Consider the following 24,965-nt stretch of genomic DNA (forward strand, 5'->3'; position numbering starts at 1 on the left):
AGGACCTAGACCTCATTCAAGAGTGTGTCATTCTTTCCTAACTGGCATTTTGTTTTTTTAAAAAAAACTAGTTTCTATTTCTAATGAGAAAACCAATATTAAAAACATATGAATCAAGATGAAGACTGCCTTTAAAGTTCGAAGATGCCCTCTAGAACTCAAATTTAACGTCATCCCCAACAAACCTTTTGAAATAGTGCTTGATCTTCTAACCTCTGCCTTTCGCAGATCCTTTTCTGCGACCAATTTGTAAAAATAACTTGGGGTGACTGAAGGGACTGTAGTACAGATATTTCCGGAGAAAAGTCGAAATCGAAAATTTGATACGATCGCAATACTCCCTCTTACCTAACATTGTGGTAAGAGTTTGGAGGAGCGATTTCCTGGTTTCCATCGGATTTAAGAAACGTGTTTCAAGAACTTCATGAAAAATTTAATTCAAACAACTGTCTTTTAACCTTCCCTTTAGTTATAGGTCGCCATTAAATAATTTTTTAGAATCGATTTTTTAATTTAAGAAGATTAGAAGTGACTTTTAGGATCGATTGTCGATAGCCGGCTTTAGCAGTAATTGCTTGTTAAGGTAGCCTTTTCTGTTTTAGGTTGCTACGAAAAATATGTGGGGTAGGTACAGTTCTATTTAATCAAGTTGAAACTAATTACTCACAGTATTTTAGTTTGTGTATGATTTAATAAAATTTTGATTTAGAGTAAGTATGTGTTTTCTTATTTCTTGTGATTGTAGATGTTTTAGTAATAGACCAGTATTGGATATCTGTCAATGCTGTGCATTAGAAATTATAAGAAATACCGCAAATTTTGTGTCAAGTTTGACTTAATAAATTAGTAAAATATGTTCTCATGTTATTTTTTTTTTCTTTTAGTCGCGGCCAGGACATTAGTTTGGTTATTTTATATTAATTAAAGTAAGTGAGGCCTTAAAAGTGCCTCGCTCCATCTTAGTTCTAATGTCCTTAGTGTAGTGTTACAAAGTTAGAAAGTGCCAATACTCTGTTTCGTACTTTGCAAGCCAGTGTAAGTCACAATTGATTTTTAAATTAATTTTTTACTCTATTTTTGATTAAAGTTTGTCTTAAGCCTATAGTGGTCAGACTTCCCCAACTATTGGATCCTCTGTTCGTACCATTCTTGGACTTTTCTACGCAAAAATCTGTATACCAGTGTTAACTTCAGTGAAATTAGTTTGATTATGTATCTCGTACAAAGAAATGGGCCGTAAACCTGGAAACGAGTGGTTATCATCTCTCGTTGTCTAACTAAGAGAGATGACTGTTCAATGAAGAATGATAGAAAATCCTCATCTCTTCAACATGGGAGACGTAATAAGTAGGCAGTGTACAGACTTAATTTACATATTTTGCGATTACAGACTTCAATGGCTCTTTTTCTTGAAGGAATCTAATTCAAAGTCATGACTTTGACTTTTAAAGTTAGGACGAATGAGGAAAACACTCCGAATTAAATAATAATATATCCGCTAACGCATCGGACTCAATAACATACATGACCGAATTGACCCAGACTTAGAATCTATAATTGAAAATTTCGTTGAAAATAAGAATCTACATGATGGTTACTTTTTAATCGAATACTTCTCTATGTACATCGTAATTGAATCACTAATAGTAGAAGGACCTGTCAAAAAATGAAACAATTAGTTCGTTATTTCAGAAGTAGTAATTCGGGCCAGCGAAATTCAAAAATTATGTATAATTATGTAGAATAAAAGTAAACCAGAATCCTTGTCTCATTTTCATTAGAATGAATTCGAGAAGACTTATGTAGTTAATTTCCTTTAATGTTTACTTCTTTCAAAAAAATAAATATTTCTTTTATTTTGATAACTTAATTTACGCGTACTTTCAAAATATTTTTATCTTGCAGAAATTAATATGATTTTACTACGTTGTACCCGAAAATTGATTGACATTAAACCCGATGACGATATTGAAGAAGCTATTAAAAAAAAATAGTTTCTATTTCTAATGAGAAAACCAATATTAAAAACATATGAATCAAGATGAAGACTGCCTTTAAAGTTCGAAGATGCCCTCTAGAACTCAAATTTAACGTCATCCCCAACAAACCTTTTGAAATAGTGCTTGACGACAGTATTTTTTAAACACATTACTGACCATAGTACACATTTTTTCTAGAAATACTCAAACATAATTGTTAAAAATCTGGGAAAGTTATAGAAGTTCTTAATTAATTAATCAAATACTTCAGAAGGCCTTTTAACAATAGAGTTTGAATTTAATAATTCTCCACTAAAGGAATCTTTAGAACTACTTAAATTAAAAATGCATTTCATATCTTCTCAACATCCATGCCATTCTACATTAATGAAGCGTACTCTACTTTTGAACAATCAAATTCAATTCTAAGATTCAACAAATAAAAAAAGTCAATTACGCAATTTTCGTGAACAACATTACAATGTATTCAGTCACACAAAATGAAACCAATATAATAGGACTTCTCAAATTTGATTCCTCATGGTCTAGAAATCCATACTAATAAGTAATTACAATAAAGATTAAAAGGAAAAAAATTAGTCATCTATATATAACAAATAAAAAAAAAATCTAACTGTAAAGGAAAATGAATTAATGAAAGGATTAAAACTGACATACAGATACCTGACATACTAGAAAATGCTAAGAAAAACAATCTGAACTAAAAGCGCGGTAAAAAAAGGAAAAGATCAGATCGATGAATTAAAATAAGAATACTAAGATGAAAATTTAACTATCTCTGGACTAACTTATCTGAATTTATCGCGATAAATAGTTCCACTGATAGTGTTCTTCAGCTAGATGTTCCATTTATAATCTGAAAAGTTAATGAAAATGATGTGTTTAAATTGATAGACAACAAAAACAAAGTCAAACTCACTTCGATTTTTAAAATAGTTTTATTAAAAAAAAAGAAGTTAACTTCCCTACTACTATGAAAATTATAAAAGACATTTCCCATATTCAAGATGAGCAATCTAGAGGATGTCAACAATTATCATTAATCCCGGTATTGTCGAAAATAATAGGGAGGATCATTACGAGGGAACTGTCAGAGTACCTGTAAGAGAATAAATTAATTAGTACACCATTTGAATTACAGGTAAGCTTGCAGCTAGTATGGTTACAGGCTAGGTTGCAGCTAGCTCTGTAGATGAGTTAATGACGTATTAAATGCATTTGAATACAAATATGTGCTGTTAGCTTTTGTGATTTAAGTAAAGGATTCGACCTAGTTTTTAATAGCATAGTGCTCAATAAGTTAAACAAACTATGGCATTGAAGGTGTTACCTGGAATTTACTGCAGAAATCAGGTAGAACGCAAAGTCGTACCCTATGAAAATCAAAGATCCTAGCAACGGAAAATTAAACGATATGTGCCGCAAGGATCAGTTCTCGAGCCTAATCTATTAATTATCTAGGATGTTTGAGGAAAATTCAACCTTGATGCAGATAACACGTCTCCCATAGAGATAAGAATTTTGAAGTGTCTAAGAAACTTGCCGATGAAAATATTGCTGTTTTTGAAGATTGATTATCAAAAATCAATTAAACAGAGACATGAAGTAAAGTGTTCAGTACCTAATATCTGCAGACAGAGGAAGAAGGGAAGAGTACCTGTGTTGCTGGGAGTATTACTTGATACAAATCTAAGCTGGAGGAAACTGCCCATGAATTAGCCGGTAAACTTTCATAAGTGATTTACCTTATGAAACAAATTTAAAGAGGAAGTTCCTCTTTATGTATTAACAATGTGCATTATGGCTTATTCTAGGCTGGAGTGACCTACGGTATTGAGTTGCGACCGCCACCACGACTTCACACTGTAAATACTGCATTCGTCGAATTCCTTGAAAACTGAAGATCCAGTTTTAAATTATGGAATAAATATAGTTCTTGTTTGTTGGCAAAGATGATGGTAATGTCGTTCGTTTCGATTATATTGAACTCGTATTCGTTGAGTTACATAATTCAATAGTGTACCTTAAAACTTGGAAGGGCAATTGTTTATGGATTTACTGGGATTTTTTTAAGTGTTTTTTCTTACCTTAAATATTAAACAACAAAGTTACAATACGCCACAATGTTTATATTAACTATTACAGTATTCTTTGTTATCATCAACCAAAAAAAAGTTATACATTTTTTGTCTGTAGATTAGTCCATTCTATGATAAGGTTTGAGGGATTCTAAAGCTTGGGATGAAAGTTAAAAATGGGGCGATTAAAAAGGAGTCAGAGTGAAAAGTAAGTGGAGGAAGAAACGATACATCAAATTTTATAGCAAGAAAATTTGTATTGTTTTTACTTCCACTACTTATATCTCTGATTTCCTTGTAATACTTAAAATTATTTACAATTTTTACGGTGGATAATGGGAAATCTGACTTGCCTAACTATTGAATAAATAAAATAACAAGATGGCCATCTGCTTATTTTAATTCCCCAACCTAAAAAAAAGTGTTTTTTATAAACATTTAAATTAAAAATATTTTAAGACATGGAATTTTAAACGCACCTCTCTGTAAACATTCTAATTAAAAAAGAATCATCTTAAATTCTGTTAATCATTAAATTTTTGAGTTATTTGCTGAAATAGCTTGGAAAGTTTTGTTTTTTAGTTTTGATTAACCTATACTAAGAATGATTATTTTTATGTGTTGCTTTCCAAATAAATACTTCTACTTTTTTAAACGATGATAATTTTTTCATGTTAAAAATGAATTTTTTCTCTTGATAATTTTATTTAGTATTTAAATAAAAAGTGACAGCTGTGCCAAAATTTGCCTGGTCTTTGAGTGCAACCGTGTAATTTATTTGGAGCTAAGCGACACTTTGTTTATAGTTTCTTCTCGTCACGCTTGTGTAAGGTATCAGTTTCTTAATCTTTTTCATCTATACTTTATCATTACTTGCTTTCTTGTTACTTTGGTTATTTATTTCTTTTTTTTTGTTTGTGGTTCTTTCCTGTTCAAAAATTGATAGTACTTTAATATATAATTTATTGTTACTAAATAAGTTTTATATTTTTCACTTTTGTTGTTTAATTAATCACAAATCATTCTGTTATGTATAAAGGCAATTTTAAAAGGCAGACTGAAAGTATTTACACTTACTTTATTTTATTCAAAATCTATTCCCTGAAATGTTAAAAAAAAATAACTTTAGTTGATTTGTTCGGTGATATTCTTAACTTAAATTTTTGGCTGTGTAATTAAAAATTATTTTGAGAGTGTTACGACAGAAAATCAGCCTCACTCAAGCTTACCAGGAGGGGCAAGAATTTCGCCACCTCACTTGAGGTTAATTCAAGGAAGGTACATACATTTTAATTTTCCTTACTGCTTTACAGATTACAGTATGAAGAAATGGTTGATTGTGATATGCCTGTGCTGGGTCGCTGTTATCAAGGCAGATGATAATTTTGTAAGTCACTTAAATATTCTCATGTTAAAAGGTTTTGCCAAGCATTAGTCCATTACCAAGAGCAGGTATTTCATTACTTCTGGATTTGCATAGGCTTTTTAATTATGCAGTGACACCTTCTCCACAATTGCATAACTTGTCATTATATTGTATGGGTATTTTATTGGTCAATAATATTGCTCAGTTTTGGTATGACCTAGTTATCCGAGATTTTATGAACAACAACTTACGGTTTCCTTGTATTTCATTTATATGAAAACAGTCTTTCACAATGTTTCAAACTGCCTTAGACAATTTTCAAAAATGAAATCTACAAGTATAATGTACTTGGATCTCGTGGTAGTCACGGAGAAGAGAGAAGTGAAAGAGGCTGCGCTATTCCTCAAATTTAGTATTGGAAAAGATAGGGCTGGGTTTTCTTCCACCAATATATTGGTAAACTGAGGCACTAGAATCCAACAGTAGCTGTGCATACCAATATGTTTGTTTTTTCCAGCCCTCTTAAAAAATAATGGTTAATGTGCAAACAAGACTACAAAAACAATAAATAAATAAAAGTACTGTGATATTGATAGTGCAGGTCCGTATAAAGTGTTTTTCGTCAAGAAACCCCCGTTAATTTTAGATTGATATAAGTACTACTGGAGATTTAAAACATTTAAACCGAGTTTTAAAAGTGTACAATTGTACCATTGCGTACCTTTGGTGAATATACACTTCTATTCAATAATATATAAGCTTCATTTGTAGACACGCTTTTTTAGAATCCAGCTTTTTAATTATCTAGAACATGCATCCAGTTTTCTATTAGCTTTTTAATCATGTACATTATGTAAGATTTGTATTGATTTGCAGAAGAAAACGAATAGGCTCGACACGGACGCCCTTAATAAAATAATTGCGGATAAAAATCCCCACTTTGTGGAAGATTTCAATAATAAAAAGGTTCTTAATAAAAAATGGATTGTATCCACGGCGAAGAAGGAAGGCATTGAAGCGGATTTGGCTGCTTATGATGGTATTTAAACAATAAAAACTGATAATGAAATCAGTTCTTTATCACCTTTTTTACATATTACTGAAACTTATTATTTTGTTATATCTGTGGTCATATCACCATTTTTAAATTTTTTAAAGCTATGTTAGTCTTCAGTTCATATAAAAAGCTAACCATCGAGCAATTTATGCTTTGCTGTACAAAGATTTCATGTGTTGAAACTACCAGAAGACAAAATACTTCTCTGAGTGTTTACAGTCTGTATGTTTTTACAGGAGATTGGCTGATCGACGCGCCGATGAAATATGCCCTACTTGATGACTTTGGTCTTCTATTCAAACAAAGAGCCAAGCATCGAGCAATTTCTGCTTTGCTTAAAAAGGATTTCGTGTTTGAAGATACACCATTTGTACTGCAATATGAGGTACATTTTCAAGAAGGCCAGGAGTGCGGCGGTGGCTATATCAAGTTGGTCTCTGGCGACCGAAGTACCATTAAGTTGCATGAGTTCCACGACAAAACTCCTTACACCATTATGTTTGGGCCAGACAAATGTGGTAGTACTAGCAAGGTGATCTGCACAGTTCTAACAATTTGATAGTCGTATTTAATTTTTTATTTTGACAGTCAGGGTATATGACTAAGACTGCAGTCATCATTACTACATTAATACTTGTCAATCACTTACTTTTCTAGGTGCATTTCATCTTCCGCCATAAGAATCCCTTAAATGGTTCCTTCGAAGAGAAACACATGAAGCCAATGGCGAATCGCATAGACGAAATATTTTCGGACGGAAAGCCGCATCTGTTTGGACTGGTACTGTTGCCTGATAACTCTTACAAGATTCTTATTGACCACAAGGTAATCTTCTTCATGTTAAATTTTAGATGTGATATAGTGACTGATATTAAACCCATAAGATATACTGTGACTGTATTTCTCAGTTTTCTTGTATTGGTGTATAATGAGAGGGTTGCTGCTTGAATAAAATGTAATTGCGCTAGAACTTCTAGTGCAGACTTTTTTATTTGACGGCCAGATTTTGTGATTGTTGTGAATTTCTGCTTGTTGTTTAATAGGTAGTTAACGAAGGCTCTTTACTGAACGATTTTACACCACCTGTAAATCCTCCAGCTGAAATTGATGACCCTACAGACATAAAACCAGAAAATTGGGACGATCGTGAGATGATACCAGATCCATTGGCCACAAAACCTGTAGATTGGGATGAAGATGCCCCTGCTACAATTCAAGATCCATTGGCAATAAAACCAGACAGTTGGTTGGACCATGAGCCACTGTATATCAGCGATCCGTCAGCGGAGAAACCTCATGATTGGTTAGTAGAACTTGAACTAGAACTAGTGTCATCTTTGTAGCTAACAAATTTTTTCCTATCAATGAGAGCAGTTATTTGCAACAGCAACTTCTTAAGAGTTAGTTTTCTCACTTCTTCCATTTCGAGGGCAATACTTAAATTTTTTTTGATATTTTCATTTTGGTAATATGTCCAGAATTACTACTAACCAATTCAAAATATTTAAAAACGAAGTACTGAAGAGGAAATAAAAATTACTGAATTGAAATAAAAAATGCAAATTTTATAGTTATTTTGCCAAAAGAGAGTAGATTTTGTTTTAAATGAAGCTTGATTATAAACTTCAAGGTTGTACGTACTTTGTCCATAACACAAGGAGACTTTCTAATAACACACTAAACACGCCCTGTTAGATTTATAGTTTGATTTTAAACTCTTTATATAATTAAGTTATAATAAACTTATCACACTCTAAATATTTTCGAAATTTTGCAAAAATGATCTCTACTGAACACTCTAGTGCACTGCAGATTTATACAATAATAGCACAAGTCATACTAATAGAAAAAACTAAATTCTTTGAGAGCTGAGGTGAACATTTACATGGTTGAATCCAAACTCAAGTGGTAGTTAATAGGGCGGTTGGTGAGCAGTATTGATTCAGAATTATAATAACGCACAATTTTATTATAATCCGAGTAAATAGCAACCTTCTAGTTAAGAAGTTCGAGATATTAACTAGGTGCAGGAGATTCTTTACGGAAGCACCAGTTGGTTGGAGAATTAACACTGACTTGATTGTCTGTTGTATAAAGGGATGCGGAAATGGACGGCGAATGGGAAGCACCGTTGGTACCGAATCCAGCTTGTGAGGATGCCGCCGGTTGTGGTGAATGGACTCCGCCCAGCATTAGCAATCCGGCATACAAGGGCAAGTGGACTCCACCGTTGATCCCAAATCCGGATTATAAAGGCAAATGGACTCCTAGGAAGATACCTAATGCTGATTATTTTGAAGATAAAACGCCATTTAAAATGGCTAAGATTGTAAGTATAAAACAATTGGATCTATAAAAAATGCCGTTTATTTACTTAAAGAAGCTCTGGAGACTTCAAAAAGCATGCACTAATTCTATTTATTGACACTACTTCCATTGCCCTTTGAACTTGTAGAGTCAGAATAACAAATTTATTCTGTCTCACCCACAAACATACCATTACAGTACATGTTTTAAAATCTTCAATTATTATTATTTTTTTACTTTGCGTCACCAAAAACATTTTTTTGCAGTCAGAGGACCTCCCAAAACTTGTATTTGTGGAGGAAAATTAATATTGAAAACCGTTCACGAATAGATAAAATTGTAACTTTGATCTTAAATATCTCGACTAATATTAGGGATATCGAAACGAGGTCAACGTAATTTTTCAGTTTTTCATGTAGTTTTCATAATCATTGTCAAAACCAGAGGTCCTTATGAAACTCCAATCAGGTTTTTGGCCGTATCTCCGCCAAAAATGAGGATACATCATCGGGGGTGGAGAGTCTGGTTGTGGCTTGCAAGTAGTGCACATGTGTCTGTGATCGCTCTGTCTTTTTTGTAATTTTGAGTGGGATAAAGCGCGTCTATTTTTTTGAAATTCAGTAGACAGTTTTATTTATTCGTTGCTGATATTTCTACCAAGTTTGGTGACAATTGGTTAATCAGTTAATGAGTTATTAATTAAAAACTTCTTAATTTAAACTGAAAATTACTATTGTAAAGTTTAAGAGTGGGGTAAAGTTAAAGGTCTTGTTTATTTACTATTATTTGGAATAAGCACAAACCATGCCGTCCAATGCTGAGAAGCCTAAAGTGGAGGGGACCACTAGTGACGGGCTGACTACTGGAGCTGGTGGGAGTACCACAGATAAGTTCACAATATTACTTAACAGATTTGATACTATCAGCGCCGATATCAATTCTCTAACGGCTGAACTTAACAGCTTTAAACAGGAAATTAAAACTGAAGTTTCTTCTCTTAAAGATATTGTCAAAGAATGTCGATCTGAAAACTAGGCCCTTATAAAGGAAAATAAACTAATGAAAGCTGAGATTAATGTTTTGAAAAACCAATTAAATTTTTGTCTCCAAACTACACGTTATGACGCTATCAAAATTAGTAATATACCTATCAAACAGAACGAAAACTTATTAGATATAATTGATTTGGTAAGTCGAGCGATTAAGTTCGACTTTAATAAAGATCAAATAGATCAGTGTTACAGATTGCGATCTAGGTTGCCCGATTCAAATAAAAATTCTCCAATTTTTTTAAAGTTTAGCCGCACAGTGGTCAAAAATGAATTTTTGAGATTATCAAGGCTTAATAAAAACTTAATAGCTTCTGATTTGGACCCTGGATTTGATAAGTAAGTTATATTTATCTCAGAATTTATGTCTCCTTTTAATAGCGCTTTATATAAAAAGGCGAAACAACTGAAAACTTTGGGCAACCTTACCTATGTATGGTTTAAAAACAACAAGCTTTTCGTACGTGAAACCCCTAATTCACCTGCATTATCTGACACTGATGAAAGTGACCTAATGAGGTTTATTCCCGAAACTTCTTCTGCTAGAGATAACACCGTAATTTCAACAGCCGACGAATATTATAAATTGCTACCACCAAGTTTTGAGCATTATTTAATAAATTTATTTAATGTTATCTTCCACTCAGATAGAGCACCCGGACAAATGGTCAGAAATTAAAATTAAACCTATTTTTAAAAAGGGAGATAAGTCGGATCCTAACAATTATAGAAGCATAGCCCTCGTTAACACTATGATGAAGCTTTTTACTTCTATCATAACCCAACGACTTTCTAATTGGTCTGAACGAAATAACATTATCCCCGAGGAACAGAACGGATTCCGTGAGTCCAGGGGTTGTATTGATAGCATTTTCACATTGAGTTCTGCCATAAACTTGAATATTATTAAGAAAAATAAATATGTCTTTGCCACATTTGTTGATATGCAGAAAGCACTTGATTCAATCGATCATGCTAACTTGTGGTGCAAACTTCACTCGTTTGGAATTTCCCAAAAAATAATAATTTCATTAAAAAATATTTATGACAAAGCTAATATGTTATTAGATTATAATTATTCGCTTTCTGATCCGATTAATATTACCAGAGGTGTTCTCCAAGGAGAAACAGCTAGCCCTCTTTTGTTTAATCTATTTATTTCTGATATTGCTGATTTTTATAAATCAAAAAATTCATTTGGTATTCCAATCTCCAGCAACTATGATCTATCCATTCTATTATATGCGGACGATATGGTTTTTCTGTCTGATTCGTGGCATGAATGCCAAAAAAAACTGAATTTCTTGAAGGAATACTGTAGTAATAATTCACTTACTGTCAACACTGACAAAACCAAAATTGTAATCTTTCATAAAGCTGGAAGAAAGAAAACATTTAAACCGCTTGTTTACAATAATCACGTTATTGAGGTTTTAAACTCCTATACATATTTAGGAGTCCAATTTAGTTCTTCTGGGAAGTTTAGGCAGGCCAGTCAGATGTTCATTAAAAAAGCTAAATATGCATCCTCCGTAGTTAAAGATATTCTGATTAAGTCTAAGTCTGATTCATGGGCTACTAAGGAGCGACTCTATAAAAGTATAGTAAATGGTTCTCTGCTTTATTGTGCTGAAATCTGGGCTCCCATGTACAGTCGTGATCTTGATAAAGTTATGAACAATTTCGTTAAAAATATATATCATTTACCTCATCTAACTCCCAGTCATTTCATTAGATTGGAGACTGGTCTCCCTCATCCAGAGTCTGAAGTAATGAAAAGAATGGTCTCTTGGTACAATAAAATACAAAATATGACTGACCAGCGGTTACCAAAAATTGTATTTAATGCTTTAAAAGTAAACGATAGTTGCAATTATAATAACGTAAATTATAACTGGTATACCCAATTTAAGAACAAATTATTGCCTATTGGTTCTCAACATATTTTAGAATTAAACTCCAGCCTTTCTAGTATTGAAATAAAAAATATTGATGAGAGATTTTATAACCATTTGTTGTCCTCTGATATCGATAGGGTCATCCATTCAAATTGTAATAAGGAATTTAGACATTTTAGCTCTCTAAAGGGTGGTGAAGAGTACTTTGCATTTAGATGTTCCATTAAAAAGCACAGACTGATTTCTCAAATTCGTCTATCTAATTTTGATTCGCCTTCTTTTTATCTCAATAATGAATGTATCAAGTTAAGCAGTTTGGAAATATGCCCGATTTGCAATTCATGTAGTCCAGAGAATTTATTGCATTTTTTAATAGAATGCGCTATGTATAATGACCCTAGGCGCAGATATCTGTATAAGTAAATTAATAAAAATTTCTCTAATTTCACAAATCTGCATAATATATTAACAGTTAATACCAAAGAAAAATTAAATGACATTTACTACTTTGCAATAGAAGCCTTAAAAATACGACAACTAATATTATTGTAATAAGATACTTAATGATAACATTGTGACTGTTTCAACTCTTATTGTCATTATTATTATTCTTTCTTTAGCAAACCAGTTATTTCCGTACTCTGCCCTCTCAAACTTAATTCAAAATGTACAAAATTTAAAAGTGACCATCTTATGTTGGCATGTTAGGTTTAGCCTATTTTCTTTTTCTTTAATATTATTGTGTTCTTTTTTTTTTTTTTTTTTTAATTGATTTTTTTTTTATTTATCTTTCTTTTTTCCCTGTTTTTCTTGTTTTTCAGTTTTCCAGTTTTGTAAAAGTTCTTTTATAATTATTGTAAGAATTACTTTTATTTTCCAGCTTTGTTTAAATAAATAAAAAAAAAAAAATTATAACCAGACCCATTTGTAAAGAGTGTAACTCTAAAAGCAAATAAATTCTATTCTATTCTATTCATCGGGGGTGGAAAATTTGAAAACTAGACCAAAAAAACATATAGTTTACTTCATGGGTTTTTTCGAAATTCCGCTTTCCTTAAAAGTTATTAGCGATTGGTGCGTTTTAAATGGATCACCCTGTACATATAAGAGAGAGAGAGAAAGAAAGAAAGAAAGAAAGATAAATTTATTATGCTCTGGGACTTATGTCCCTTAAGAGCAACCAATAAAATTTACAATTTAAAAAAAATATTTTCTCTGATCTGAGAGATTAAACTAAAATAAATTCTTGACAACTATTTACATCCATAATTTTATATAAAATATGTACATATATAAAAATTACTAATTATAATGAATTAATAAAATAATAATAATAATAGTAATAATAATTATTAATATAATAATGTAAAACAAAAACAAACAAAAAAAAGAAAAAGAAAAATATCTTCTATATACAAACTTAAAAATCTCTTTTGTACAATTCAAACAAATGATTGTAATAGAAAAACTTAAAACTAGGCAGTAATTTCTTGTTGGTCAAGTCAGTAGGTAAGTCGTTCCAAAGTCTACTGGCAGCAACAGTAAAAGAGTTTTGATACGTTACAGTCCTATGGGGTTGTATGTAAAGTCTGGAATCGACAGTCCTTGTAGTTCTTAAGTCTAGTGCAGCTTTTTGTGTAAACATGTCATATAAGTATTTTGGAGTCTGTGTTCTAAACAATTGGTATATGAAATTACCCATAAAGTATTTTCTACGGTAGTCAACAGTAAGCCAGTTTAAAGTAAAGTAATGTGGTGTAATATGTTCGTCTTTCCTAATATTTAGTATAAAACGGATACAAGAGTTAAGTGATCTCTGGAGTTTGGTGTTAAGTTCCGAGGTAAGATCAGCATATACCAGGCAACAGTAATCAAAATGAGGAAACATGAGAGTACTAACTAGCTGTTGACGGAGAGGTATAGGCAACATATTTTTATGGAGTTTTAGCTGGTATAGAGATTTATGAATACTATTACAAATATTACTAACATGACTATTCCAAGATAACGTGTTTGAAATCGTCACACCTAAACATTTTGCAGTCGTAACATAAGGTATATTTATGTTATTAACAGTAATTTTAGAAATTAGGTCCAAATTGATTGTATTTATATATTTTCTACTGCCAATTATCATTGCTTTTGATTTTGTTATGTTAAATGCAATAAAATTTGACTGTGTCCAGCTAAGGATGGAATTCACATCAAGCTTAACTTTCTCAATGCCAGCTTCTAATTCTGACGGTAAACAGTGTAAATATATTTGCAGATCATCAGCATAGAGCACATGTTTGCAATGCTTTATTACTCTTGGCAGATCATTCAAATACAAGCAAAATAAAAGAGGCCCCAAAACAGAACCCTGCGGGACACCAGAATTAACTGACTCCCAAGGAGATCTTTCTTCATTACTATCAGTCACTAACTGCTTTCGGCCACAAAGATATGAACTAAACCATGAGAGAACAGAATCCGAAAAATTTAATAATTTTAATTTATGAAGAAGTAACAAATGGTTAACTGATTCGAAAGCCTTAGAAAAGTCAAAAAATACCAGAACAGTAATCATTCTTTTGTCAATCAGAGAGAGAGAGAAAGAAAGAAAGAAAGAGATCCAGCGCTGGCTGATTTCTCTAATCATGTCATCCCGGTTGTGGCACTGAGCTAGATCTGTTACCCAATTCAAATGTTCATCTGTGAATACACATTTGCTGAATTATACAGGGTGTCCGGGCTAAGTTGTCAACCCCCTTTTTCTTGGTAAATTGATGATGGAAAAAAAGTTCAAATCGTAACTTCCTTTATATGTTGAGTAGTATCTAATGATATAAAATACAAAATTCTGCTGCTGATATGCAGGTTAGAGATACTAACTTTTTTTTTCAAATGGGAACCCCTATTTTTTATTAGGAATTCTAAAAGTAAGTTTGTATCATATAATATTTGTATTTATAATATTTTTAAATGTGTGACCTTTCCATACAAACAAATCTTTATTGAATCTTAATCTAATGAAAGACAAAGGTTAAAATAATGATATAATGGCAAAAACATTTTCTCAGTTGCTTTACTTAAGTGCCCAAATCTGCGTGGTAAAAACGACTCCTTCGAAATAAGATAATTAATAATTGAGCATTGGGAAAAGAATGATTTTAATTTTGGCACAGCTACGGTTTTCTTTGTTTATCCCTTATCTGGGTTCTTTTTGCAGGTTGCCGTTGGATTCGAGCTGTGGTCTATGTCTCCCAGCATTTTGTTCGACAATATTTTGCTGACTGATTCAGAAGAGTTTGCCAGAATGTGGGCCCAAATAACTTACGACGTTAAAATACAGAATATTGAGCAAAGTGCTGTAAGTTTTTTAAATTTATTTTTTCTGTATATTAAAGAAATTTGGTCTATTGATATCAGCTTGAAGAGGATTGTTGTGTGGGGCGAGATGCCTGAATTCCAGATGTCAGCTGTCGTCAGGAAGGCCCCAGAAGAACATGCTATCCAAACAACCCTGCAGGGCAACAGATTATTTGGATTTATTCGAGTAGCAAAGCTCTGATGCTGATACACAATTGGCGTTCCATTTACAGAGTCTTCCTCTAAAAATTATCTATTCATTGCATATGTTAAGACTTATTTTAAAAACATTTTTTTGTATAATCTAGAAAACACTGAAGAGCAGAATCTTGCAAGCTTTGCATTACAAGCCAGGCTGGTGGACCTTATATTTCATCTATTGCTTGTTCCCTGTTGCTATTTATGGCTACTACTTGGTTCGCAGAGTTCAGGAGGTATTTCCTCTTATTGAAAGAAATAACTAAAAAGCACAAGTTTGGTTAGAATGAGAGTTAGTACCAGAAAATATTTAGAGTACCTTATTTGCTGTACGTTTCAAATCCATCTTTTGACTGTACGTCCAAGGTAAAGGTATTTATCGAGAAATATTGCAGCTAAGCCCTCTTGATAAAATGACTATACAGGATAAGTAGGCAAATATTCAACTAGGTAGTACACTAAACCATAAGTGTGTATAAAGGTAGTGTAGCAGCTACTGCCCCACGTCATTGTATCACTGGTCAAGTTGAAAATGGTTTTTAAGACTGTCCGGTTATTATAAATCTATAAAGTTAAAAGAAATTCTAAAAAAAACTCAACTAGTATGTCGAACGTAGCCAAACATTACCTGAAATTCCTAAGGACTGATCAAACTATGAATTAAGTTCAATTGTTATTCACCGCAGTTTATATCAGTGTGAGCACTCTAATTGTTCAGTAAAACTCCAATAACTAATAAAATTTAGGCGATGCTTTCTTTCAACATTTAAGCAATCATTTCCTAAGCGTCTCTGCTCCCGTCTGCGGACTAAATACAGCTATCACATATATCTGTTACTTAATAACTGTTAATACAGGTATATTTATACACTTCATACAGGTCTGTATAATGTCTTTTCGCTAGAAGTTACAAACCACGAGGGCCCTAAATTAGAGGAGACAAATTTTTACATCCCAGAAGAATGGAAAAAGGGTCTAAAATGAAGCTGCTAAAAGAATTGGTCTTACCTTAGTTTTATCGCTTAATACTTCATAGTAAATAGGTTTTGCTTGCTAACCCTTTTCTCAAGCTTCTAATTTTTTTTTGCGATGGTTTATTATAACAACGAAGTAGATTGGAATTAATTTTACAGCTTCGACCAAGTTTGCTATCTGCTACTTAGTCTTGACTGCAAAACGAATATGTAATGTATCTTTCAATTGTTTTTGCAATAGCCTATCCTGTATTTCGGTTTAGGGCATGAAGTTGTAACGGTTTGTAGCTCTTAGCGTATATTTTTAACACGTCTAACACATTTAACACGTTTAACATACAAGGATACATAAAAGAATGATAAAATTCAAAATTGACGCAAGATATATTTTTCGTGTTTCATAGTAGCAGCTCACAACATTAGTTGCGACTTCTAAGTTAATGATGCACTGTCAGTAGTTAGCTTTTTTATCTATCAGTGTCAGTCATCTATCCTCTAAATCAAATATTTAACCATCTTTAAGAACAGTTTTCCTGATAGATGGGAAGAAGCATATGCAACCCTGATTCATAAATTGGACATTCACACTCTATAGAATACTTTCGTCCAATCTCGGGATCGTGTGCTTTCACAAGCTTTTGGAAAGACACGACACTTTCTCTCACACCTGTCTCCGTTAAAGAAAATAATCTTCGAAAATGTGTTAAACTAGGATTTCTGCCTGGTCTTTTAAGTGATTCTAAAATGGTTTGCTTCACTAACTACATTTTGGAAGAGTTTGAATAGGGGTCGCGGGTTGAATCGATAAACCTTGATTATCGCAAGCATTTGATGTAATGCTTTACATCTTGTTGCTCAAGAAACTAGCACTGGTGGGGATTCATCATCTTCTACTCTTTTTTTTTCTAAACATTAAGAACTGCAAATACCTTTACTAGAAGAAAAACCCATGTTTGGCCTCTTACACTCTTAGAGATTCTCTCCAAGCTGAGTTCTAAATTATTGAAACGATTGCAGAAATAATTTAATATTGCCCATTTAAAGGAAGTAATTTCACTCCTTCATCCAGTTGCCCACTCGCTACGTTACTGTCGGCAAAAGATAGTCTCAGTGAGTAAAATTTCAATTTCCCACTCTTTCCAATCAGAAACAGGTTTTCTATTAATTTTTGAATGGAGATAATCCTTCCTGCAGTCTCAACAGCGATGGGCATTATTCGTAACTACTCACATAACGAATAAATTTGTATTCCTTATTTGAACGCGTTAATGTTATAACCTGTGTATTAGTATTTCTACATCCACTCTTACTGCAATAAATTTGATCTTGCCAATTTTAATTTATTATGTACGTCATTTTGAATATTTTAACCAGTTTTCTTTCACATTAATTATTTTCTGGGCCTAACTTACAACATAATTCTGAAAAATTTGGACCACTTTTCTTCGTAATTAGTTTTTGTATAAGCTCGTTAAAAGTCAGTTAGCTCAAAAAATATTAATGGAAGAATAAAAATGAGTAAAAAGCATTTACCAAAACAAAGTCTGAATATGAATAGTCAGTGGCTTCTAAAGTGGATTATTGGGGGGGGGGGGATCCTATTTACTTACAATATGTACCTCTAACATTAATGTCTGTACATAATTACCACCTATATTTCGATAGCCTTTACAACCTCGTTCGATCGTCATTCATTTGGGTTGATAAAAACTACCAAAGGAGCAAAACACATGACTTCTTTTTTCTATATAGTAGTTGATCTTTTATTATGAAACGAGATGACATTATAGGTATATATATAGGTACATTATAAGTTCATCGAATTGGTAGTTGGACGTTAAGCCCCGCCTGAAAAAATAGGCGATTACTTTACTTTACTTATAGTTCATTAATCTGTATCAACCTGACACTTGTAAAAATAATATTGGTTTACAATTTTTCTTTTACAATCTCTATATTTAGTTAAATAGTACTTAATGGTTTTTTTTATAAAATATTAATGATAAATAAGATAAATTTATTAATAATATTAATTATTTGACGGAATTATTTTTAATTTCAATAATAATGTAATTTCAATTTTGGAAGTTATATTTTTTACAAATTGTATAATTGTAAAATTCAAACATTGCGTTGTTTAAATCAATCAAGTTAGTCAATATCAGTTTCGCTTGAAAAGGAACGACAGGATTTTGTTTGGACTCTATTAGCATTAAAACTTGACTTCTGGTCAGTTTACTGCATTCAAGTAGCAAATAGCGTTGGGCGACGCACTTAATTACTATGTCTAAATTGTATTTAGGGATACCCTGTATTTAGAAATTTCTATTCAACTCCTATTTTAAACCTTGACCATTTATTAAATCCTATTTTTGAATTTGTAATTTGTGTTGTAGGATACATTTATTAACCAATTTATTGCGTTTACAAATCGGTACCCCTGGCTTTGGGCAATGTATACAGTACTGCTTCTTATCCTAGTTACGTTGATAGTGTATTGCTGCTTCTGGAATGTCAAGGTAATTATGAACTCACATCTTACCTAGTTGTACTTTTAATGTGCAGATTATACTGCATTATTCACAGTACGGACACTAGCGTCCACAGTGCTGTAAGCTGGGAAGTTTGGATCACAATAACGCTTTCCAGACTCACGGGGATTAGAATCGGCTTTCCTTGCTTTGAGATCATATGTACGTGAAAATAACAGTAGCTTGCGTATAACAGTAAACGTTTCAGACCACAGCCCATTTTTATATATCTTCTTTTATTTTTATATCGCTCCATGGCGATTATAGTATCTGAAGAGACTATTCACTGTACGCGTAGTCTGCAGTAATTTTTTCTAGATTCATTTATTTGTTCATTTTGCAATATTTTTGGTAATTTATTCTAAATTTTCGGATGTGCCGAACGTTTGAAAAGTTTTGCAATCTGGTTGATTTTTAAGCTGAGTTTTTACCGAAAAATGGGTTTAGATACTACTGTTTTATAGGATTAAGTTAAAATCTATCCATTTTACTCAATCGACTTTCCAATTTAAGAGCTATTTTCTAGAAAAATGCTCCAAATTTTTTAAAATTAGTACAGTGCATTTTTTAGAATTTTTTTAAAGAAGCGCAGTTTCCTTCTATTGTACTATGTTATTTTATTGTATGAATATATCATTTATACTGGGTGTGTACGGAGGAGTGGTCGAAACTTCGGGAGGTGATTCTGCAGCTCAAATGCAACAAAAAGTATTCTCTTCACTTTGGCCCGATTCTCAATAGTGTCCAAGATATTTGCATTTTTAACTTTTCCGACCATACTCGCATTTTTCACCATAAAAACGGCCGTAACTTTTCTATCCTTTGTCCTACAACAAATCTGCTTATTCCAAACGAAAGAGCATTACATTTCCTATAAATCTGCTTGGATCAGAGCCTCAAAACGATTCTTATAACAATGAAATTTTTACTTGAAAGTCTAAAAATTTCATTCTCGATGATTTTTGTTAAAATTTTCAACTGCATTTTCTCAATGGCTAATGAATCAAGGAATCACATAATTTCAGAAAAAGTTGCGCATTTATTGAGCTTCAAGATCATATGGATTTTTTTGGTTTTCAATAAAACCCTACCCCGAACAGAGGGGTGTAAATGCAGAAAACAGGGAATTTGCGAACTGACTTTTCATTACTAATTTACTCAAATATCAATTTTTACCATTTTAGTAACCATTTAGTTTTTCACAATTATTATTTAATAAAACGGAAGTAAAAAATGAAGTAGCAATAAAACACAAAAGTGAAAAAGTACAATAGGCAGGTGCCTAGTTAAAATTGCTACAAAAATCGTTCGAACTATTCAAACAAGGAAGTGGGAAAGAATTGTGGCAAATGTAGGGTTTTATTAAAAACCAAAAAAATTCATATGATCTTGAAGCTCAATAAATGCGCAACTTTTTCTGAAATTATGTGATTCCTTGATTCATTAGCCATTGAAAAAATGCAGTTGAAAACTTTAACAAAAATCATCGAGAATGAAATTTTTAGACTTTCATGTAAAAATTTCATTGCTATAAAAATCGTTTTGAGGCTCTGTACCAAGCAGATTTATAGGAAATTTAATGCTCTTTCGTTTGGAATAAGCAGATTTGATGTAGGATAAAGGATAGAAAAGTTACGGCCGTTTTTATGGTGAAAAATGCGAGTATGGTCGGAAAAGTTAAAAATGCAAATATCTTGGACACTATTGAGAATCGGGCCAAAGTGAAGAGAATATTTTTTGTTGCATTTGAGCTGCTGAATCACCTCCCGAAGTTTCGACCACTTCTCCGTATACACCCTGTATACTATATTAACGATTAAATGAGTTCTCGAAATTCCGACAAAAGAAAATGACGTGACCAGAAGAGCAAATTTCTAGAAAAATCGTCTTTTAATATTTAAACATTAACATTAAAGGGTTATTGTTACTTTTGTTTGAATCGTGCTCAATTCTATTTTCTAGCTACAGACTTGTTTTTTATAAAATAATTTTAACTTACGACGGTGATATTGATATTCGCTTGATTTTCTATATAAAAAGACTTCTATAAATATATATGTAACTAAATAATTAGAAATGTTTTTCAGTAAGTACTGGCAAATAATAAAAATAATTCTTGAGTGAACAGTTTCACGAATTCTTATTAGTACTGACTGTTTTCTAAGTTTTAACTCAAAATTTCTTCAAACTCCGATCATTTGAGTTATATTTAATTATTTTTATTTTAGAAAGCATCTATCCACCCCCTCTGAGTGATTTATTTATTCGGTAACGAGACACTTCGATAGCCGATTTTAATCAAATTTGGAAATTTAGTCGTAACATTTGATTTTTATTAGATTTTTACTGATGGCAAACCAGTGTACAAAAGTCAGTAGTAATATCGCATTAGAGGATAGAGGAAGGCCTCACCACCCCCTTCTCCCAGAAAGTACCCTTAGTCGAATTTCCCTGGAAAAATAATTTAATTAATGTTATAGATCTAAGTATGAGCAATCGACACAGTAAGTTTAAAGAAAACCGTAGAAGCATTTGTTGAGAAAATCATAAAAAAAGAAAATCTAATACGCGAAAAATATAATATTTTGGAATTTGTGTAATTTATAATTAGGTTTAAGCTAGTGATGGCATATTTAGATGCCAAAACGTTCTTATATATGAATTTGAGATTGGACTCAGTTGCTACTTTTGCCGGGTAGTGTGCGATTATCTCATTTACCAATACTTGTAGGATAATCTTAGCTGGATGATCCAGTTTAGACTCTCCAGTATCAGTATCCGCTTCGGTAATGAGAGGTGTACGGGCCTGCTTTCATTTATTGGCCCTTCCTGCAATCAAGGCTGCTTCTTAAAGTGCCTTTTCATTATTTGCTGCATTACCTCCCGTGAAATTATTAATATATCAAATATTAGTAAGAATTAAACTTCGAATTTTCATTTGACTTAAAGTACGATTTCTTTTGATCATCTACACAGCCTACATCAGAGGTGGGCAACTTTTGCCTGCCACACACCGTAAACGTTCGCAACAATGAAGTAGGCCATGAACAATGAAGGAAAATATTGTTTTAAAACGAAAGTGTCCCCGAAAAAAAGTTCGGAGTGACTATTTTTATATTATTTCATTTTTGACTTGAACTTGGCAAATTTTGCGGGGCCGGATATGTTACGAGAAAGCTAAACAACAATGAGTACAGATTGCATTAAATTTACTAACGCCAGAATGAGGCAGTGGTCTGGAACATCGATGTGTATCTAAAATTGCTATTTTGAATGCAACGCAACGTAAAGCAAACAGAGGACTGATTGTCTAGTGAAAGGCTTCCAATACAGAGTAAATTGCCCGAGGACAATCATTTGGCTTGCTTTGAAGCGTGCAAAAATATGACAAAAAGATTTTGGAATTATTTCTCACTTCAGTTAATTGTTTTCTTAAATAGGACAACTATGAGCATAAGAAAACTGACGCTATTCTGCCAGATGATTCAGTGCAATCTGATGATTCCGCACAGTCTGAAGATCTCATACAATCTGGCACTAGTTCTGATCAGCCTGCTGAAGAAACAAAATCCTCTGTCAAAACTGATATTGCGGAAGTGGTGTCTTCGGAATCAGACGTGGAAGCTGATGCGACGGAAACGCAGGGCGAAAATGAAAAAACTATAGAAGGTAATACAATTTCAATTTTATGTGCATGTGTTTATGTAACTTGTATTTTACGAATATGGCTCAAATTTTTCCTCAGCATTCTAAATGTACATCATAGTATGAAGAAAGGTGGTTGAGGCTGTACCTTTAATATGTGTTTGATCATATTACTGATCATATTAAATTTACTATCGCCAGAATGAGGCAGTGGTCTGGAAGATCGATGTGCATCTAAAATGCAAAGCAACGTAAAGCAAACAGAGGACTGGTTGCCTAGTGGAAGGCTTTCAGTATAGAGTAAATTGCCTGAGGACCATCATTTGGCTTGCTTTAAAGCGTGCAAAAATATGACAAATCTTATCCTAAAACAAATCTTGTCCTACCGGACAGTTTTAATATAATATATAAAATATTCATTAAGATACAAGGACTTCATATTCCAAATATTGTTACTAAAATGAATAATTCTTTGTTTTATCTCCTTATCATTCAAAAGATAGTTTGCGTTGTGGTGATGTTCATATGTGTATATTAAGCTAATTTAGTTATGTTTTATTTATTTATTTTTTTTTCAGGTGGTGTTGATATTTAGAAGCAATATTAATTCAGTTTCTTTAAAAAGAAAGGAATTTTTTAAAAAACACGAAATTTTATTTGTATTTGTATTTTTTGTTTTTTGTATTTCTGAGATTTAGCACATTTGAACGTTGTGCACCATCTTTGATTCTTTAATTAATTTTTTGTTTTGTTTTGTTTTGTTTTAAATATGTGCATAGAAAAAAGAAAGGTTGGACTAGAGCAAATTCATTTATTCTCCAAACATTTGAAGGGGCCAAGTGCTCAGAAAAGCTTGCAAGCTGGAACTATTTTTAGATACAGATTTTTCAGCAAATGTGGCTGTGACAGATACGTGGCCAATTTCCCTAAGATGTTTGAATGTTTTTAAATCTAGAATTTAATTTTATTTATAATATTAGGGAGATGAAATTTGTGAAATGTTCATTCTGTGGTAATCACTTGTTTCTGCCGTGTTTGTCATCTTCCTTATAACTTCATAAACTGTGCGATTTCGCAAACAGTTGGTTTTTCATGCAGACATACTAAAAAGAAGCAGCGGTTAACCTTTGCATTACGTTCACTACGTAAACAATAGACGAATTACTGAGAAAAACTAAAACATTTCGTAAAGAAAAATCATGAGGTGATTTTATAAACTCTTGTTTATTTTTGCAGAACATAGTAAAATATTCAGTTCAGAAAAAAAATTCTTATAATTGCGAATAGTGTTTTCTTTTCCGTCTTTTTCCGTCAGTGTTCAAGATTTTTTTTTTTTTACTGTTTGTTTAATGTTGAGTTAATTTCAACTGCTGTTACACAAAAAATTACATGGCGAACTGATTTAAAATAAAAGTGATTGTAATTTAAATGAAAATTGTTTCCACACTATTTCTTGAATTTTATTGATGTACACGAAAAGTGTATCAAATATTTGGTGAAAAGTTGCTATATCTACTTAAATAAATTCTCAGAATGAACTTTGCTACTTATATAGGATTTATATACTACTTTTAAAGTTGGTTTTAAATTCATTAAAAAACTAGGCCAACTTTACATTGTGCCTTTAGAATGAAACAATTATAGTTCCTTTAATGTTGCAAAATCTTTATAAGGTTAAAAAAATAAAGCTACTCATTCATTGAGCTTGAAAGCTTTTCGAGGTGCTCGTTATCTCAAGTGATGAATTACAAAATTCATCTTTTCCATCGTAAACTAACTTAAATTGCTCGGTTTAAGTCCAATAAATGTATATAGTTTTCAAACCTGAAACAAAGTTTATTATAATTTTTTTTTAATTAACATTTATAGTTACTAACAGTTATTTGATATATTTGCGCACTTGTCCATGTTATTTCCTTGCTTTTTGAATATTCTCAATAGTTAAGTACCATAGTTTATATAAAAAGCGCAGACGATAAAAGGTCGGAATCTTTTTGAGTTAATGAGTAATTAAGTCATCTGAGAGTCAATTCCTCCAATAATTTCCTAATAATTTACTTTCAAACTTTTTCATCCACAGAAATTAACTTTAGAGAGATTATACTCGAATAGTCACCTTGCATTTACGCTATCCAAATGCCTGATTTAAAACAAACTATTAAAAACGAGATTTGTCCCATTTAGAAGATAGGGTATGACTGTGCTACAAATAACTTACTGCCTACGAAATCGTATTATGTGTATGAAGAAATGAAGAAATGGGGCTAACAAGCCTGAAGCAATCAGTCAGTTGACATTAATAGAATAATTCAGATTGCCACAGGAACAATAGCTCACACTGTTGGTCTACACCACTCAGCTCATCCAACCTAAAGGTGATTAAGTACCTTTGCATTTTACCAAAAAACAATTTCTAGCTATCTTTGTTCTTACTTTTTGTTTTTGTATAAATAAAAAAGACTGAGTTTATATATAAATTAAAAACAAAAAATGCATTTCTTTTATTTTAGA

At 32.2% G+C, this 24,965-nt stretch overlaps 1 protein-coding gene across 4 annotated transcripts; it reads left to right on the plus strand.

Annotated features, from left to right (window-relative positions):
- Window positions 1-541: 541 nt before the first annotated feature.
- Cnx99A (Calnexin 99A) lies at window positions 542-24,435 on the plus strand. 4 transcript variants are annotated; one of them, XM_074138123.1, is made up of 13 exons: window positions 569-624; window positions 885-1,035; window positions 4,790-4,909; window positions 5,392-5,465; window positions 6,321-6,483; window positions 6,738-7,033; window positions 7,159-7,326; window positions 7,545-7,804; window positions 8,599-8,830; window positions 14,967-15,107; window positions 18,675-18,797; window positions 22,250-22,478; window positions 23,033-24,435. In XM_074138123.1, exons 4-13 carry the CDS (start codon window positions 5,400-5,402, stop codon window positions 23,047-23,049), a joined length of 1,695 nt encoding a protein of 564 aa, XP_073994224.1. In that variant the 5' UTR covers window positions 569-624; window positions 885-1,035; window positions 4,790-4,909; window positions 5,392-5,399; the 3' UTR covers window positions 23,050-24,435. The 4 variants fall into 4 exon arrangements, with proteins under 4 accessions (XP_073994221.1, XP_073994224.1, XP_073994223.1 ...); XM_074138121.1 differs by lacking the exon at window positions 4,790-4,909 and having other exon boundaries at window positions 586-710; XM_074138120.1 differs by lacking the exons at window positions 885-1,035; window positions 4,790-4,909 and having other exon boundaries at window positions 542-624.
- Window positions 24,436-24,965: the final 530 nt, after the last annotated feature.

Source organism: Rhodnius prolixus, unplaced genomic scaffold, assembly GCF_049639745.1.
Source record: "Rhodnius prolixus isolate KJV_2025 unplaced genomic scaffold, Rpr scaffold_11, whole genome shotgun sequence".
In the NCBI taxonomy this organism is placed as follows: domain Eukaryota; kingdom Metazoa; phylum Arthropoda; class Insecta; order Hemiptera; family Reduviidae; genus Rhodnius; species Rhodnius prolixus.

Excerpts from the sequence above, each read along its gene's own strand:
- Cnx99A (XM_074138120.1), top strand. Across the intron at positions 5,466-6,320 it reads TCAAGGCAGATGATAATTTT|AAGAAAACGAATAGGCTCGA; the intron begins GTAAGTCACTTA and ends ATTGATTTGCAG. Across the intron at positions 7,034-7,158 it reads AATGTGGTAGTACTAGCAAG|GTGCATTTCATCTTCCGCCA; the intron begins GTGATCTGCACA and ends TTACTTTTCTAG.